General features: G+C 54.4%; 5 protein-coding genes across 5 annotated transcripts; 1 reads left to right on the top strand and 4 right to left on the bottom strand.

Annotated features, from left to right (window-relative positions):
- Window positions 1–329: 329 nt before the first annotated feature.
- ASPACDRAFT_27308 (uncharacterized protein) lies at window positions 330–2,292 on the bottom strand (the record flags this gene model as incomplete). The annotated part of the gene is made up of 2 exons (XM_020199486.1): window positions 330–1,672; window positions 1,752–2,292. The coding sequence occupies 2 exons, from the start codon at window positions 2,290–2,292 to the stop codon at window positions 330–332; spliced, it is 1,884 nt and encodes a 627-aa protein (XP_020057124.1).
- A 2,141-nt stretch (window positions 2,293–4,433) lies between these two features.
- ASPACDRAFT_77687 (uncharacterized protein) lies at window positions 4,434–5,828 on the bottom strand. Its single transcript, XM_020205015.1, has 5 exons — window positions 5,728–5,828; window positions 5,266–5,297; window positions 5,044–5,202; window positions 4,885–4,979; window positions 4,434–4,825 (listed from the first exon to the last, which is right to left on the bottom strand). The coding sequence occupies exons 1-5, from the start codon at window positions 5,753–5,755 to the stop codon at window positions 4,801–4,803; spliced, it is 339 nt and encodes a 112-aa protein (XP_020057123.1). The 5' UTR covers window positions 5,756–5,828; the 3' UTR covers window positions 4,434–4,800.
- Window positions 5,829–6,973: 1,145 nt separating this feature from the next.
- Window positions 6,974–8,021, top strand: ASPACDRAFT_77686 (uncharacterized protein). The gene is made up of 2 exons (XM_020205014.1): window positions 6,974–7,411; window positions 7,537–8,021. Exons 1-2 carry the CDS (start codon window positions 7,010–7,012, stop codon window positions 7,927–7,929), a joined length of 795 nt encoding a protein of 264 aa, XP_020057122.1. The 5' UTR covers window positions 6,974–7,009; the 3' UTR covers window positions 7,930–8,021.
- A 10-nt stretch (window positions 8,022–8,031) lies between these two features.
- On the bottom strand, window positions 8,032–9,619 carry ASPACDRAFT_77685 (exosome non-catalytic core subunit RRP42). The gene is made up of 2 exons (XM_020205013.1): window positions 9,021–9,619; window positions 8,032–8,935 (listed from the first exon to the last, which is right to left on the bottom strand). The coding sequence occupies exons 1-2, from the start codon at window positions 9,600–9,602 to the stop codon at window positions 8,270–8,272; spliced, it is 1,248 nt and encodes a 415-aa protein (XP_020057121.1). The 5' UTR covers window positions 9,603–9,619; the 3' UTR covers window positions 8,032–8,269.
- Window positions 9,620–10,906: 1,287 nt separating this feature from the next.
- ASPACDRAFT_59613 (serine/threonine-protein kinase) lies at window positions 10,907–13,359 on the bottom strand (the record flags this gene model as incomplete). Its single annotated transcript, XM_020203464.1, has 3 exons — window positions 10,907–12,328; window positions 12,389–13,132; window positions 13,189–13,359. The coding sequence occupies 3 exons, from the start codon at window positions 13,357–13,359 to the stop codon at window positions 10,907–10,909; spliced, it is 2,337 nt and encodes a 778-aa protein (XP_020057120.1).
- Window positions 13,360–14,083: the final 724 nt, after the last annotated feature.

Raw genomic sequence — 14,083 nt, 5'->3', positions numbered from 1 at the left:
CAGAAACCGTGATGTCGTGAGACGCAACCATGTACCCCAGAGAGAGAAGAAGATACTAAGAACCATGCCCATGCCCACAACCAGATGATGGACGATCCTGTAGATGTAACGCCCCACCATGTCACATGCATAGCAAGACCAAGACAATGCTAACCGGCAGGGATCAGATGCAACGCCGTGTATTCCGATAGATGCGTGAACGGGTAGAGATGGACGATGACGATGACAATGACGATGAGGGAAAGAACACGCAGTGACGAGATGATGACAGATTAAAACGCCTGGCCATGCTACGCAGTCAAGCACAAGTCTCGAGCCTGTCTGTCAACTTAATCACCACCTTCGTCAATGGCCTGCGCTTCCACCTCATCGCCCTCGGATCCGTCCGCTAGCATCGCGGTTGTCGGAATTCGTCGCCCAGCGCCGAAGACAAACTCCATGAATCGTGCTTTCTGCTTGTCGCGAACGCCTCGAAGGTATTCGTAGCTGCCGTCGATGCCCCGGATTTGACCCTCGATCACGGCTCCGACCGGCCCGAGCATGCGTCCATGACTGTGACTATTGCTAGCCTCAACACCACCCGCGAACCGGACCGAATCGTTGCGCCGCACCAACGGACTGACCAACTTTCGGCGCAGGGTTTCCAAATTCACCTTGAGTGTGAGGAGGCGTCCGCGATGGTCCATCAGGAGGTGCTTGTTAGTGACAGTTCGGCTACGGACGCTGGCAAGAAGCCGCTTATTCTTCTCGTACTTGCGAACAATGGAGGCATCCGGTCCGAGAACACGGGTCCACAGGGAACTCAGCATCTCGCCCTCCTCTCGTTCTTGCGCATCCGACTCACGAACGACGGTCCGTTGCAGATTCAGGAACTGGCGATCGATAGACTCAAAGAGCCCAAAGAGCGCGGTGGAATGGTGCAGCTCGGTATTAATACATTCTTCGAGCACACCCAAGAATTCCGTAAAAGTCCGAGTGAGCGTCGCGCGCGTGCGTTGCGCCGAGGTTTGTCCAAGGACCGCTGTCACGACTTGCCCGAATGTGGTGGGTGTAGTCGCCAGCTCACTACCTGGAGGAGCATCGTGGGGGTCAATCGGCCGTTCCATGGTGCCCAACCGCGCAAGAATCTCATGCAGGTTATCAAACATGAGTGTCGGCAACGAGCTAGGCGGTTGGGCATTGATCGCTTCCAGCTCGCGTTTGGCCCAATCCATGACAATCAGGATCGAGTCAAAGTCGGCATCGACGTTGGCGAAGAAGCGAGTCAGCTCCAATGACAGTGACTTGAGGGACTCGGACAGTTCATCCAGCTGGCGCACGATGATAGGCGCGCTGGTCATGTTGGTGCCACGAACTGATTCGCTCAGGTCCCAGACCGCCACACCGGTTTCCTGCAGGGCTTCGATCTGCTGCGCGCCATGTTCCGAATAGTAAATCAGGGGCTCAAAGGAGCGCGCAAACCCGGATAGCTTGACCAAGTCAGGGATTGGCTGAGGATAGTTCGGGAGAAACAAGGTGCGCATCAATCCTATGGACAACAGGGCGACAACTATGGACACGAGGGTATTGGTCCGGGTGCTGGTGATTTTATCAAACTTCTCACGCAGGTACCCGGAAATGGCCGCCAATGGTTCACGTTGCTGAACTTCGGCGCGTACTTGGAACCGGATATCTTCATGCAAAGAAAAAGTCACAGGTCAGTATTCCATACCAGCTCGCTGGATAGAGTTGTGCTCCGAAGTGGTACCTACAACTACTAAGATCCTGCTCGGGTGCGAAGTCCACCTCAATGTCCTGACCAGCTTGCCCGCCAGCCGGAGCTCTGCTTGGCGAACGTGTCTGGGTCCTTTCGGGGCTCTGTAGCGACATGGCCGTCGGCGCGCATGCTGTGGTCTCAGTCATAGCGGACGACTGCTTGCGGTCCTTTGTCACAGGGGCCTCGACCGCATCCTCGTACTGTGGGCTACCTTCTCGCGATTGCGCCGGGCTCACCCCAACTGTCGGCTTGAGGACGGGGCGCTCCTTCTCCGGACTGCGAGAATACGCTTCGTGGCGATACCAACCACTTCCTGGATTGTAATCGTGTCTGCGAAAGCCGGGTGGTGACCAGCGCTCCGTGTTGGGATTGGGGTCTTCATCGTCTGGGTCTGATTCCTCCTCGCGGAATCCCGAATGCTGCGATGAGAGACTGAAGAGGGGTGAACGCTGTGTGTTACTGCTGCTTTCAAAATCCTCGAGCGACGCATCCAGAGACGGATGGTCGTCGAAGTTGTTATCGAGTTCGTCTAACATCTGGGACGGTGTTTCACAACGAATAGCCACGAGAGCCAAGGATCCTCTTGATCGCGCCAACGATCTGGACGACACCTCGCACTGCGCGGACGAGGATACTGCGCGAATGGTGGAAAAGGTCAAGAAGACTTGATCAGATGGTTAGTCGCAAGCGCGCTTAGATACGATCTGAGCTGTGTTCTAGGCGCGGATGGATGGGGAAGGTGGGGGGAGGCATGAAATGTGAGAGCGAGGTGAGGAGGTGAGGAGATGAGAAGGTGAGTGGAAGGAGGAGAGGGGAGAGAGAAGTCTACCCAGAGTTTAAAAAGATAAAGTGAAGGTGAGACCAGGGAATGGAATGCGATCAGAGAGTTAGAAATGAGGACCGTAAGTGAATGTAAGTAATTAGCCTGGGTGCCTGAGGACCACGAGGGCCACCCTGAATCATTAACTGGATTCACCAGAGTAGACGGGTGAGCGATCGCACGCGCGCAAGACCTCACAGAGGATCAAGTACAGATTATAGAGGATGGACGGCAGTGTGTGCGTGTGTCAATAGGCCAACCAGTCAGTCAGTGTTTAGAAACGGTTATGGGATGCGACAAGTCACAGCGGGTTCTCCGCAATACACCGTCAAAAGCAACTGTGAGAGGTGCTTGCATGAACCACCACTATAGACACAGAGCCACAGACACAGGCACCGCAAGAGAGGGTGCCACCTGTGTGAGACAGGGAGGGGAGCTATGGAGGGATGCGGTTAGTAGAGGGCAAGTAAGATAGTCAATACACGATCTGAATAGACTATATAGATAGATAAGATGGGATGGATGCGTTGAGGCAAGCAAGTATTCAGTATTCCGTCCGAAGTCGGTGCAGTATAAGATTGCGATGGAAGTATAGTAATATCAATGCGATTTCACACACAGGGTTTCGAGGCAAGTAAGTAAAGTAACCTGTTTCTTTTCCAGGTACAAGTAGATGATACGCGCCCCTCGCATGTCTCGCTGGTCGGAGGGGGGGGTTCGGAATCCGTATTTAAACAATGGAGGGGAGGGGGGTGGCTGGACCAATCGTGGTGGGCCAGCCCCGGGTCATGTGCGATGGGCTAAAACCGACTATCTTTGGAGAGGGAGTGTCGATGGAGCTTGCAAAATGTCCTCTCTCTTCTGATTGCCGGTACAAACCGATGGTGGGGGGAAAGCCCAAGGGAGTGCGCAAAGTTGTTGCGTATGGAGCGCATCTCAAGAACCTCCGTTGTTCCATCCATCGCATAAAGGGCAGACAACGTGCGGACATCAATGCGATAACAAAGAAGGGCGGAAGGACCTGAACCAAGAATACATCCCTATCGATTGTGAACGGGGGGGTTTATCGATAGCGATAGTCAGTGAAGAAACTCTCAAGTGGGGAGGGGCAAAGGGACGCTGTGGCTGAAGTGCTGCAGAGCGAGGAGGGGGAGAAAGAAGCCTGATACTCCCGATGTACAGTACGGATGAACTCTGAGCAGCTTCGACACGTCCGGTCGTGCTTACTGCCACGCCATCGTGCTCGGTCACATCTTCCGATTCGCGTCATTCGTGGTCATCCCTGGGTTCCGATCAGTGGTACATACCGTACTCCGTACTGTACTGTATATCGGTCCCCAGATTATCTCACATCTTGACCAGATGGAAATCCCTTGGTTTCAGTGCCGCCCGAAGTATCCGAACGGGGAGAGGCAGCACTCGCATCATGGCTTGCCTGCACTTTGAATGCGCAAAGATAGACTGTTTGTCTGAGGAAGTGCACCAACTAAGCACCAAGTTGGTCATGGCGGTAGCAGGCGGTGCGGTAGCAGGCTATAGCAGGACAACTGGTCCAATCATGTGGCCGAGATGCTTCTCCAACGATGCAAGGATCATCCGCCAGATTGCCGTTGCAGTCGAAACTTGTCGCAGCGGCCGTCGATGATTGATGGATTCATGTTTCTACTCACCCACCCGCTCTCTCGGCCAGCAACGGCGGGAAAATCAGGGAACCTTGAAGCCTGGCGGTTGCCCGACCGCCGACCGCGGCCAACCCATCGGCACACGTGATCCTGATCATCCTGAAACGCCAGACTCGGCCAACGCATCAATTTACTGCAACTGGAAAAAGCACAGACGCACCTAGAGGTCACTTTCGGCGCGCATGGCGTCATGAGAGGAGATCTTTTTTCATTATAGTCTCACAGAAAAAAAGTATTGATACCATCATACACAAAGCAGGGCATTCGTTGGTCACAACTGAAAAAAAAATAAACAAAACGTCAATCGGGAATATGTGTAGTAGACAGCGGTCGCGAAGGAGGCAAAAGGCTCTATAGCATCCTCTTTTTTCTTCCATCGCACAAAGGTTCCAAAGTCTATCGCATGTAATCAAAGGGTAATGTTACATGACCCGACCAAGCCGCAGAGACGACCGAGTGACCGGCTGTTTCCAGCACGCAGAGTCGAGGCAGACCCGTACGTCCCGGTCGGGGTCTAGAAAGTTTCACATAGGTGAAGACATCTAAGCGGTGGCCTCCTTGAGGTAACTGTAGGAAACATATCCGTTAGCTGACGGTGCCTGAACCGATCGCAGGAAGGAACGTACGTGATGAGGTCGTTGCGCTCCTTGGCCTTCTTGAGACCACCGAAGGCCATCTTGGTACCGGGGATGTACTTCTTGGGGTTCTCGAGGTAGGGGTACTGGAAGGAAGCATGTTAGTCAAGTTGATCACGATTGGTGCGCGGGTCGCGAGGGTGGGCTTACGAGAGTGCTCTCATCCCAGGTGACGTCGGCCTGCTTGTTGGCGTCGGTGTAGGCGTAGCCGTCGGAGGAACCGGTCTTACGGCCGAAGAGACCGTGGAGGTTGGGGCCGACCTTGTGGGGACCACCGGCCTCGACGGTGTGGCACTGAGCGCAGCGAGTCTGGTAAATGCAGAGTTAGCAACCGAGTCCAGAAAATGTATGCAGAAGCAGACATCAACTCACCTGGAAGAGCTTGGCACCCTTGGCAGAGTCACCTGAAAAACCGGAGATGTTAGCCGCAGTCTGTATGAGCATTTGTGTTGCCGGTTGCTGGGGCTTTTCGCAGGCCTCCAGCTCGGCCTCGCGCATGTGGATTGTAGTGAGGAAACAGTAGGTGTCGAAGCTCGTCACGATCCTGGGTCTATCGCTGGTCTTGGAATCTTGTGGTCTGATTCATGGGCTTTGCAATTGCAGCCAAAGAGGCAAAGCAGCGACAAATTGTCAAGGCGACAGAACCGACAAAGAACCCATGATCATAACACATCGAGACCAGACACCACCACCCAACACCTGGCCCATGCATCCGGAAGCCCCGAAGACATTGTGTTCAAGCCGAGTCTTCGAAGCGACCAGTGCATGATCGGTGACACTGACCACGAGCCGCAACACCGGGGAGATCAGGGAAATTTCAAATGGAATGCTTACCAGGAGCGAAACCAGCGTCCTTGCCCATTTTGAATGTGTAAAGGGGAGATGTGAGGGGTATTAAAAAAGGTAACGAAGGTAAAGTACAAAGGAATTGGATTGAGCGGAGGAGATTCCGGGGGAAGAAGGGAAAGCAGAAGGGGAGGACAGAAAAACTTGCGATTGCAATTTGTACTTACTGGGAAGAGCGGCCCCAACAGCCCTTTTCCCGTGATCCGGGCCTCCGCCAATCAGCGCCGCGATGATTCAGCGCAACGGGCGCATCCGGGACCAGATGCCGGTGTGATTTTTTGGGTGAAAAGATGAGATCACCAGGCACAGTTACCTCGAGGGCCTTTAGTTACCAGCCTAAATTAGAATGGGAGTCCAGAGTCAATGAATTGTCCTGAGGTCTTTTGATTGTTATACTGTCTAGACTAGTGTTTCTTAATGGATTTACTATTCAAACCTCTCTCTCCCCCTCGCCCGTGTGCTCGACCCCTACCTGGGAGGTAAGTTAAGTTATGAGGTATGATCTCATTCTACGCTCATTCCTGCTGACTCTGTCTGCCGTGCCTTCGGGATCCCGCAACCAATCGGTTGAATTCGATGGGTGTAGAATCACCAAAGAATGGTTCAGGACGAGACTGAACAATGGAACTCTAGGGCGATAGGGGATGATATGAGAATGGTGAAAGCACTACATCATTTTTGCCATTGCCTTTGCCTCAACTTTTGGTGCCCGGACCAGATCAGACCAGAGCCCGGGGCAGATTCGGGGGTACGGAGCAACATTTGCAAATGCCTGGACGGTCATTCGTCCTCCGAGTCTGACCGACTTGGCGTTGGGCTTACGTTGTTCCGCTCCGTCGCATCGATAACCGTAAGTACTGTACTGTGTACGTAGCAACAATCGCAGCCCGGTCAAGTAAACATGCGATGCGCCGGGACGATGTCCATGCCATTCAATGACTTACGCAGTGCAATGTACGTAGCTGTATAACACACACGGCGTCCTCGATTATCGCAGTGCATTATGCTTGACATATTTCTTTCGGACCAGCCTGAAGCTTGGCCAAAAAAAAAAAAAACAAACGAATCCCAGCCTAGTAGCCGTAGTATCACGACTGTCCGTCATCTCACGTGACTAGATCACAAAGCTCACACCGCCCGGCACCACCTCCTCCCCGGTCAAGAAAATTGCCCGTATCAGGCATATCAATCAACCTGGCACTGCATCCACAAACAACCCTCCTCCACCTTCAACCCTCCACCCCAGCTCACCAACCTTCGAACCAAAAAGATGCAACCAACAACCACAATCCGAATCCCGCGCTTCCTCCTCCCACGAGGCATCCCCACCTCTCGAACCCTCCAACAAGCCCTCACCACCCGAACCACAAGCAGCACCGTAACAACCCGCCGCTGCGCCTCCAGCAAACCCACCTCCCCCAAGACCAAAGACAAACCGATCGTCCTCCCGCAACCGGACAGATTCCGGCCGCCGTCGCACCCGCAGCGGCGCGTGGTGCGCACCAGCAATGGCCGCGTTGTGAACGCCGACCCGGTGCACTACGGCCCGCGCCTGACGGAGGCCGAGAAGGAGGCCCAGCGAAAGAAACAGTACCCCAACATGTTCCCGCCCGAGGGGACGGTGGCGCATAAGTTTCTGACGAATCGGGGGATTCATGTTTGGATTGCTATGGTGAGCTTATCCTGTGCATCCCGGGGGGGGTTTGGTTGGGTTGAGCAGAGTTTGGGGAAGCTGCGTACTGCACAGTTTTCGTTGAAGATACCTTAGTAAATACTAACCACGGCTGCTACCCATAGGGCGTCCTCACTTCCCTGGCAACGTTCACATTTACCACGAACTTCAAGCGGTCGTCGCCGTTCGCGCATCTGCTCCCTTCGTGGTCGGGGTTGCTGTCGCATCCGTTCGATACAGTGGGCCAGGCGCTCGCGGTGTTCCGGATGCATGTCGAGCATTCGTCGCAGCAGACGCGCGAGAAGCGCCGGCAGCGCGTCGAGGATGCCGAGAAGCGCCGGCAGTATCGGATTGCGCATGGGTTGGAGGAGGCGCCGGAGGGTGCTGCTGAGGGTGCTGCCGCGGAGGCGGTCGATGATCAGTCGCCTATTGCTCGGGAGGAGGAGGCCGGCGACGGCACATATGTCGATTGGGAGGGGAAGAAGAGGCCCGTGAAGAAGTGGTTGGGTATTTGGTAGGCTGGTACCGGATCTATCCATCTGGTACAATCGGGGGTCGAACTACAGAGCCCTGAGGTACTGCAATGTGTAAGATGAGGAATATAGTTGGGGAAGATTTTTAGCATATCTTAGGTCTATGTACAATACTACTAGCTTTCTATCCTCCTCGGCGGGTTGTGCTCGTGTCTACCGGGGGCTAAGCATCGGGCGAGTTATCGCTGTGGTCTAGAATCACGCTCTTTTAGGCGGATATGCGCTTCCCTTTCCTCGCAAACAAGCCCAGAAGATGTGTCTGCCATGTGGGATGACATTTTAGCCACCCAGAGCGACAAGCACCATCCAAGCCCTCCCGAACCGCTCAACCAACCTCCACACTCTCCAAACCCTCCAGAACTTCCTCACCAACCCCACCCTTCTCCAGCACCAACTTGACCATCTTAGCCACCGTCCGCCTCTTCACCCCGCCGCGACGAGGCCTCCACACGCCAGGAACCTCCTCCTCGCCCGTCACCGAATTCAGAACCGCCGCCGACTGCTGCTCCTCCGAGCCAGCAGCACCAGCCGTAGCCCCCAGCGTCGCCACATTCTCGGAATTTGGCACCCCAGGCTGCGTCAGCCGCGAGGGGGGATCAATCGTCCGGATCGACAACAACTTCAGGCCGCCCTCGGCACCGCCATCGCGCGTCACCGAGATGGCCAGCACGGTATCGGCGACAGCGATCTCCTCGCGGTTCGGATCGAAGATGACATTGTCGCCCACGGCGATCACCAGAAGGGTCACCGGCGGCCGGAAATGTTGCACGGGAGGAGGAACACCACCTGTCGCCGTGCCACCGCCGAACTTGGGGAACGAAGATGAAGCCCTCGGGTACAAATACTCGGCCGCATTCCAGTCATCGTCGAAGAAGGGATCCTCCTCGCCCTTGGATTTCAACTTGGGGAGTTTCGTCGCCAGAAGCGCCAGATGTGTCGTCAGGGACAACAGGGGGAGAGGATAGGAGAGTGGTTGCGATAGCAGTAATACCTGTTTCGTCGGTCGTTGGTTAGCAATTGGACTTGACTCCAATCCAACAGAAACAAAAAAAAGGAGGGAGCACGCAATCTCTTACATCAATATACAACCGCCAATGCCACCTCCGATTAATCACCAACCGCCCCTTCAAACCCCCCTCCATCTCCCCTCCCTCACTACCGTTACCACCCTTACCCCCAGAAGAGACACTCTCAACCAACGGCTCCCGCATCATCTCCGCCAGAAACACAGGCAGGGCATCGTCGTCCCGAAACCCAGGGATCTCAATACTCATCTGCACCCACGACCCATGACCGGCCGTAGCAGCCCCAGCACCAGCGGCAGAACCCGACCCCTCCCCACCCTCCCCATCAAGATCCCCCGCGCCTTCGGCCTCTGCAAGAGTGTAACTGGCCGCAGCACCCACCACCGTCCGCTCCACCTCGGCCTTCACACCGACGATCGCCTGCGTCCCGTCCGCGAACCCGACGCGCGCGCTGCCGTTCGTGCCGGGCAGCAGATCGGTCTCGGCGGTCAGGGGCCGGAATTGCGTCGCCGAGCGGCCATCGGGTCGGATGGGGTTCTGGGGGAGACTGAGCGAGGTGTAGAGGTAGGAGAGTTCGGCGGGGGAGATGTGCGGGGTTTGTGAGGCGGAGGTGGCTTGTCGTTGGGTTGACATTTTCTTGGTTGGCTTGTCTCGTCCGGAAAGCAGAAAGACGAGTGTGTATGACCCGAAGGATGATATTAAATAAGTTCGGTTGGGGTAGAGGTACAGCCAGTCTCCGCAGCTATCGACAGCCCTTCGAGGAAATTCGAGATCAAGGACTGAGGTGCTGGGAACTGGATGGTTTCTTGCTTTGGTGATTGAGCGGCAAGATTTTGTCGCAAAGAGAGTCGAGCGAGCTCAAGCTGAGAAGCCCTGTATCACCTGCTGAGCCGAGCAGTCTTTCGGTCGCGCCAGGCTTTTATGGCTGCAATGTTAAAGCATTGACAAGTCGATCTGAAGCTTTTGACGTAGTGCTGCTTTGGGAAATTCTGCCGGAATGTCGGCGGAACGGTTGTTCCGTCTCGGTGGATTCGATCTTCCATACGATCTGTCTACTTAATCACTCAAGATATCCCTTTCTATGTACTCCGCCAACTCTTTGCCATTCTTTCATACATGGAAAAACAATATATGCAGATACATACAGACGTCGTCTGCGGAATTAGATGTGTATATATAAATAGACGAGTATGTCGTCGAGATGATCCTATATTACAAGATGTTGAAGCTCCAGACCAGCCACCGATGCTCCTCAGCCAAATCATAAACTGTACAATAGGTGAAGGGAGGTTTTGAGGGAAAGTGAAAAAGCACTCTCCATCCGCGCAATGAGGGGTGGAGGAGGGGAAGGGGAAGGCTTGATGACTGAGGGAATATTGCCACAGGAAATATACATAGGGATGAAGGGAGTTTGGACAAAAGGAAAGGTGGTATGAGTATGTAAGACATGTTGGGGAATAATTCAGATATATATATAGGGTGAGAGATGGGTGTAAGAATTGCGACTCGCGCAATTGGTATCAAGGACGAGGGATGAGCAATGTGCAGATGTTGTTGTAAAAATGGTCAATGAATGGAAGACGAATAAACGGCATGCCGAAAACAGGTTGCGAGGCCGACTGTATCTATGAATAAGGCCTTTGGGGTATGAGAACAATGCAAACAAATGAAAGGCAACCCCGGACTGAAACCTCGGGCTATACAAACGGGTATGGGAAATGAAGCGCAGGATGCAAGATGAAAGAGAAAAAGGCTGCCAGTCCTCACACAAGATAAAATCACACAGTAGACACCAGATGCCCCGTACGCCTTTGCTCGGCGAGATTGCCGGTTACGCGCATGACCACTCATTTTCTGACTTTTTGGTAGATGCAAGCATATTCAACGAAAGATGATGAGGAGTTGAAAGAAAAGTGCGATGGCCCGCCAAACCGAAGCTACCGATAAGTTGCTGATCCGGTCATGAACTTGGTGGTAGCCGAAGCCGACTTGGTCCATTCGGCTTCGTCATAAGGCGGTGTGGGCCATTGGCGGTTGGAGTTTGCTTCTGTCTTCTCAGCTGGGACTCGCCGACATGGAGTCGTCTCTGGGCCGAAGAAGCCACCTTCGCAGTTGGCGGAAGGCGATGGAGTTGGATAAGGGCTTGGCAATGGACGCCCGCTGTCGTTACCTCCAGCGGCGTGGCTGTAGTGGGATGAGCCGTCGGAGGTGATATCAGCCTGTGCTAGTCGCCGAGCAGCTTTGCTGGCCGAATGAAGCACTTCGTCAAGAAGCTCATCCTCTTCCTCCGGAGTTTCGTAGCGGTGGATAGGGTTGTTAGACATCTGCATTGCACGCCTAGTCCGGCTGGAGATGGGCGCTCCATTACCACTTGTTGAGACAGGGCTGTCGCCCATTGTCCGGATGGAACCTTGGGGCATGGACTGGCGTTTGGTGCCGTCCACATGGGAGGTGATCTGCACAGGAACATTGCCCCGATTGTTGGAATCAAGAGAATGCCTCACACTCTGTAGGGCCTTGTCTAGTTCCGCAAAGTCGGAGGTGGACTTGGATTCACTGACGTTGACAGAGTCCAGAGCCAGCGAGGAACGGTTTGACCAAGGCATGCATCCAGCGTTGGATTCCACATCATCGCCGGAGACATTGCCCTGGTTGCGTCCAGATAACCGGCGAGCACGCTTGCGCAAGTGAGAGAAGAAGCTCTCTTTCGGCGTGATGACTGCGCTTCCACCATTGAGGGCCCTCTCCGCTTCCTGCCTGTGGACATCGGCATAGTGATTGCCGTTCGAATTGACTGACAACTGCCGGCCGATCTTCTTGCTGGCTTTCCCCGCGCTGTCGCCAGAGTGAGCCAGGGATGCATTCGCTTGCGCTGTGACGGCGTTGGACAAGGGGGACACAGGCCGAATCGAAGGCAGAATAGGCATGGGAGCGCCATTGGCCCAGGTAGCCCGCTTGGTTGGCGCGGGTCTGGTCTTGCTCGGCTGCAGCTCCGAAGGATAGGAGGTAACGCTTGGTTTGGCGACATGATCGTTGTCCGTAGGCTGGACCGGACTCTCAGACCTTCCAATCAACGATCTCCTGAACCAAGACGCCTTGTAGGTGAGTGTGGGCGAGTCGCTCTGCTCCCGAGTAGCACTCTTGAGGACCTTCTCGGAGTGCTTGCGACCCAAGAGGCGAGCAGTCGAAGATTTCGGTCTCAAGGGATCAATGGCATCGGCAAAGTACTCATGGTTCAATGCCTGGGTAGAAGTCGGCCGGTTCTTGGGATCCCACATCAGGCACCAGGTAACAAACTGACTAAGGGCAACGGGCCACTGAGGGGCTTGGAGAATGCTTTCCATCGAATGAGGGGCCATCTGATATTGCGTTAGTGCCTTGATCGGGTGGATTGATGCACCGGTGTTCATGGTTCGTACCTTTGGGAAAGTGAAACCCAGCTTCTGAGCCAAGCGAGAACCGTCTCTCCACTCACCACCTCCGAGCTTGCCCCCAGACTTACTGTACCAGTTACCGGGGCTGCCCATGATTTCACATACGCGCCACACCTGGTCAACCTCATTGCCTCCGGGGAATAGTGGTTTCAGGGTTGCAATTTCAACTGCCATAGCACCAACGGCCCACATATCCACCGGCGCGGAGTACTCGCCAGCACGTAACAGGACCTCGGGGGCGCGGTACCATCTCGTCGAGACATAGGTCGTGTAGGGGGATTTTGAGTGTGTCTCGCGTGCCAGACCAAAGTCGGCGATCTTCACAGTGTAGGTGGGAGGAGTGGAAGGAGGAGTGACGAGGTTAGAGTAACGGCTGAAGGCGGAGTCGTTCGGAGCAGATGTAGATACTAGGATGTTTTCGGGTTTGATGTCGCGGTGGAAGAAGTGGTGAGCGTGAATGTGGTCGAGACCTGAGAGGATTTGGAATAGAATGCTTTTGACGTGCTTCTGATCCAGGGGCTTGTGGTCGCGAGCCTTCATTAGTTGGTAGAGGTTGCCGTCCATGTACTCCATGCAGATATGCAGTTTGCGCGAAAGCGGGTCGAGGAAGATGTCGAGGGCCGGGACGAGGTGGGGATGGGGTGGAAGGGTCCGCAGAAAGATGACCTCACGCAACTCCAGACAGGGACCCAACGATTCGAATGTCTTCTTCATCGTCTTGATCGCCACCTAAGCAAGGAATCAGCAAACCTCACATCGCATCTCGGCATAGGCCAGGAGCTTACCATGGTTCCTCGTCGTGCAACATTGGAGCCAGCTGTCCGTACACGTGCGACAGCCACGCTACCAAAGCTGCCATCACCAACCTCTTTGATGACTTCGAATCTGTCTTCAAGAGAGGCGACGGAGGCGGGAGCAATGCTCCTCACGGAGGAATGATCGTAGCAGACAGTCATGGTTTCTATCTCCTTTCGAGTCTCTGCCAGCAGAAAAACCAAGGGAACTCTTGCGGGTCGGATGAGTCGTGGAGGTGGTTGGGAGGGGAGGAGAGGGGATTGGAGTCAGCCGGGTTGGTACCGGAGAGGTATGGAGGAGTGTCGACGGGATAGTCTTCCTCGTAACGAATGTGTCGAAGGAGTGTAAGGATCTCCTGGGATTGTCGAGGGTGTTTTAGTATAGCCAGGAGCTCATCATTCGCAGTTATACTAAGTTGAGTCTGCGAAAGGAGTGATTCTGTCCATCGATGATGATGATGATGGAAGGTCAAGGGGTGAGATCGATGAGGTAGGTAAAGTAAAGTAGGTGGGTAGTAAGGTAGCAGTAGTGGTAGTAAGGTAGGCAAGGTAGGTAAGGTAGGAGGATGACTGATTAGATGGGGAGGGTAAAATGTAGTACGAAACACAATTCGACAAGAGGGGGAAAGGGGTAGTCATGTAGTTCTCAGGAAAGAAGCGAGGGTGGAGGAAGAGGGAGATCTGGAAACAAGATGGAAGACCCAGAGGATTGGACGTGATCACTGTAGTGATAGGAGCGGACCCGTTTTGAGGTGGACACTGGGACACAAGCTAAACGAAAGGAAGGATGATCGGAGTACTACCGCCTTTTGGGGGAGGGAGAGAGAAGAAGACGGAGGGGGGAGGGGAGGAGGAGGAGGGGAGAGTAGAGAGGAGGAGGAGGGGA

The sequence above is a fragment of the Aspergillus aculeatus genome (assembly GCF_001890905.1).
Source record: "Aspergillus aculeatus ATCC 16872 unplaced genomic scaffold ASPACscaffold_6, whole genome shotgun sequence".
NCBI lineage: Eukaryota > Fungi > Ascomycota > Eurotiomycetes > Eurotiales > Aspergillaceae > Aspergillus > Aspergillus aculeatus.
Note: the sequence above shows the minus strand (reverse complement) of the source record. Positions and strands in the feature narration are given on the sequence as shown.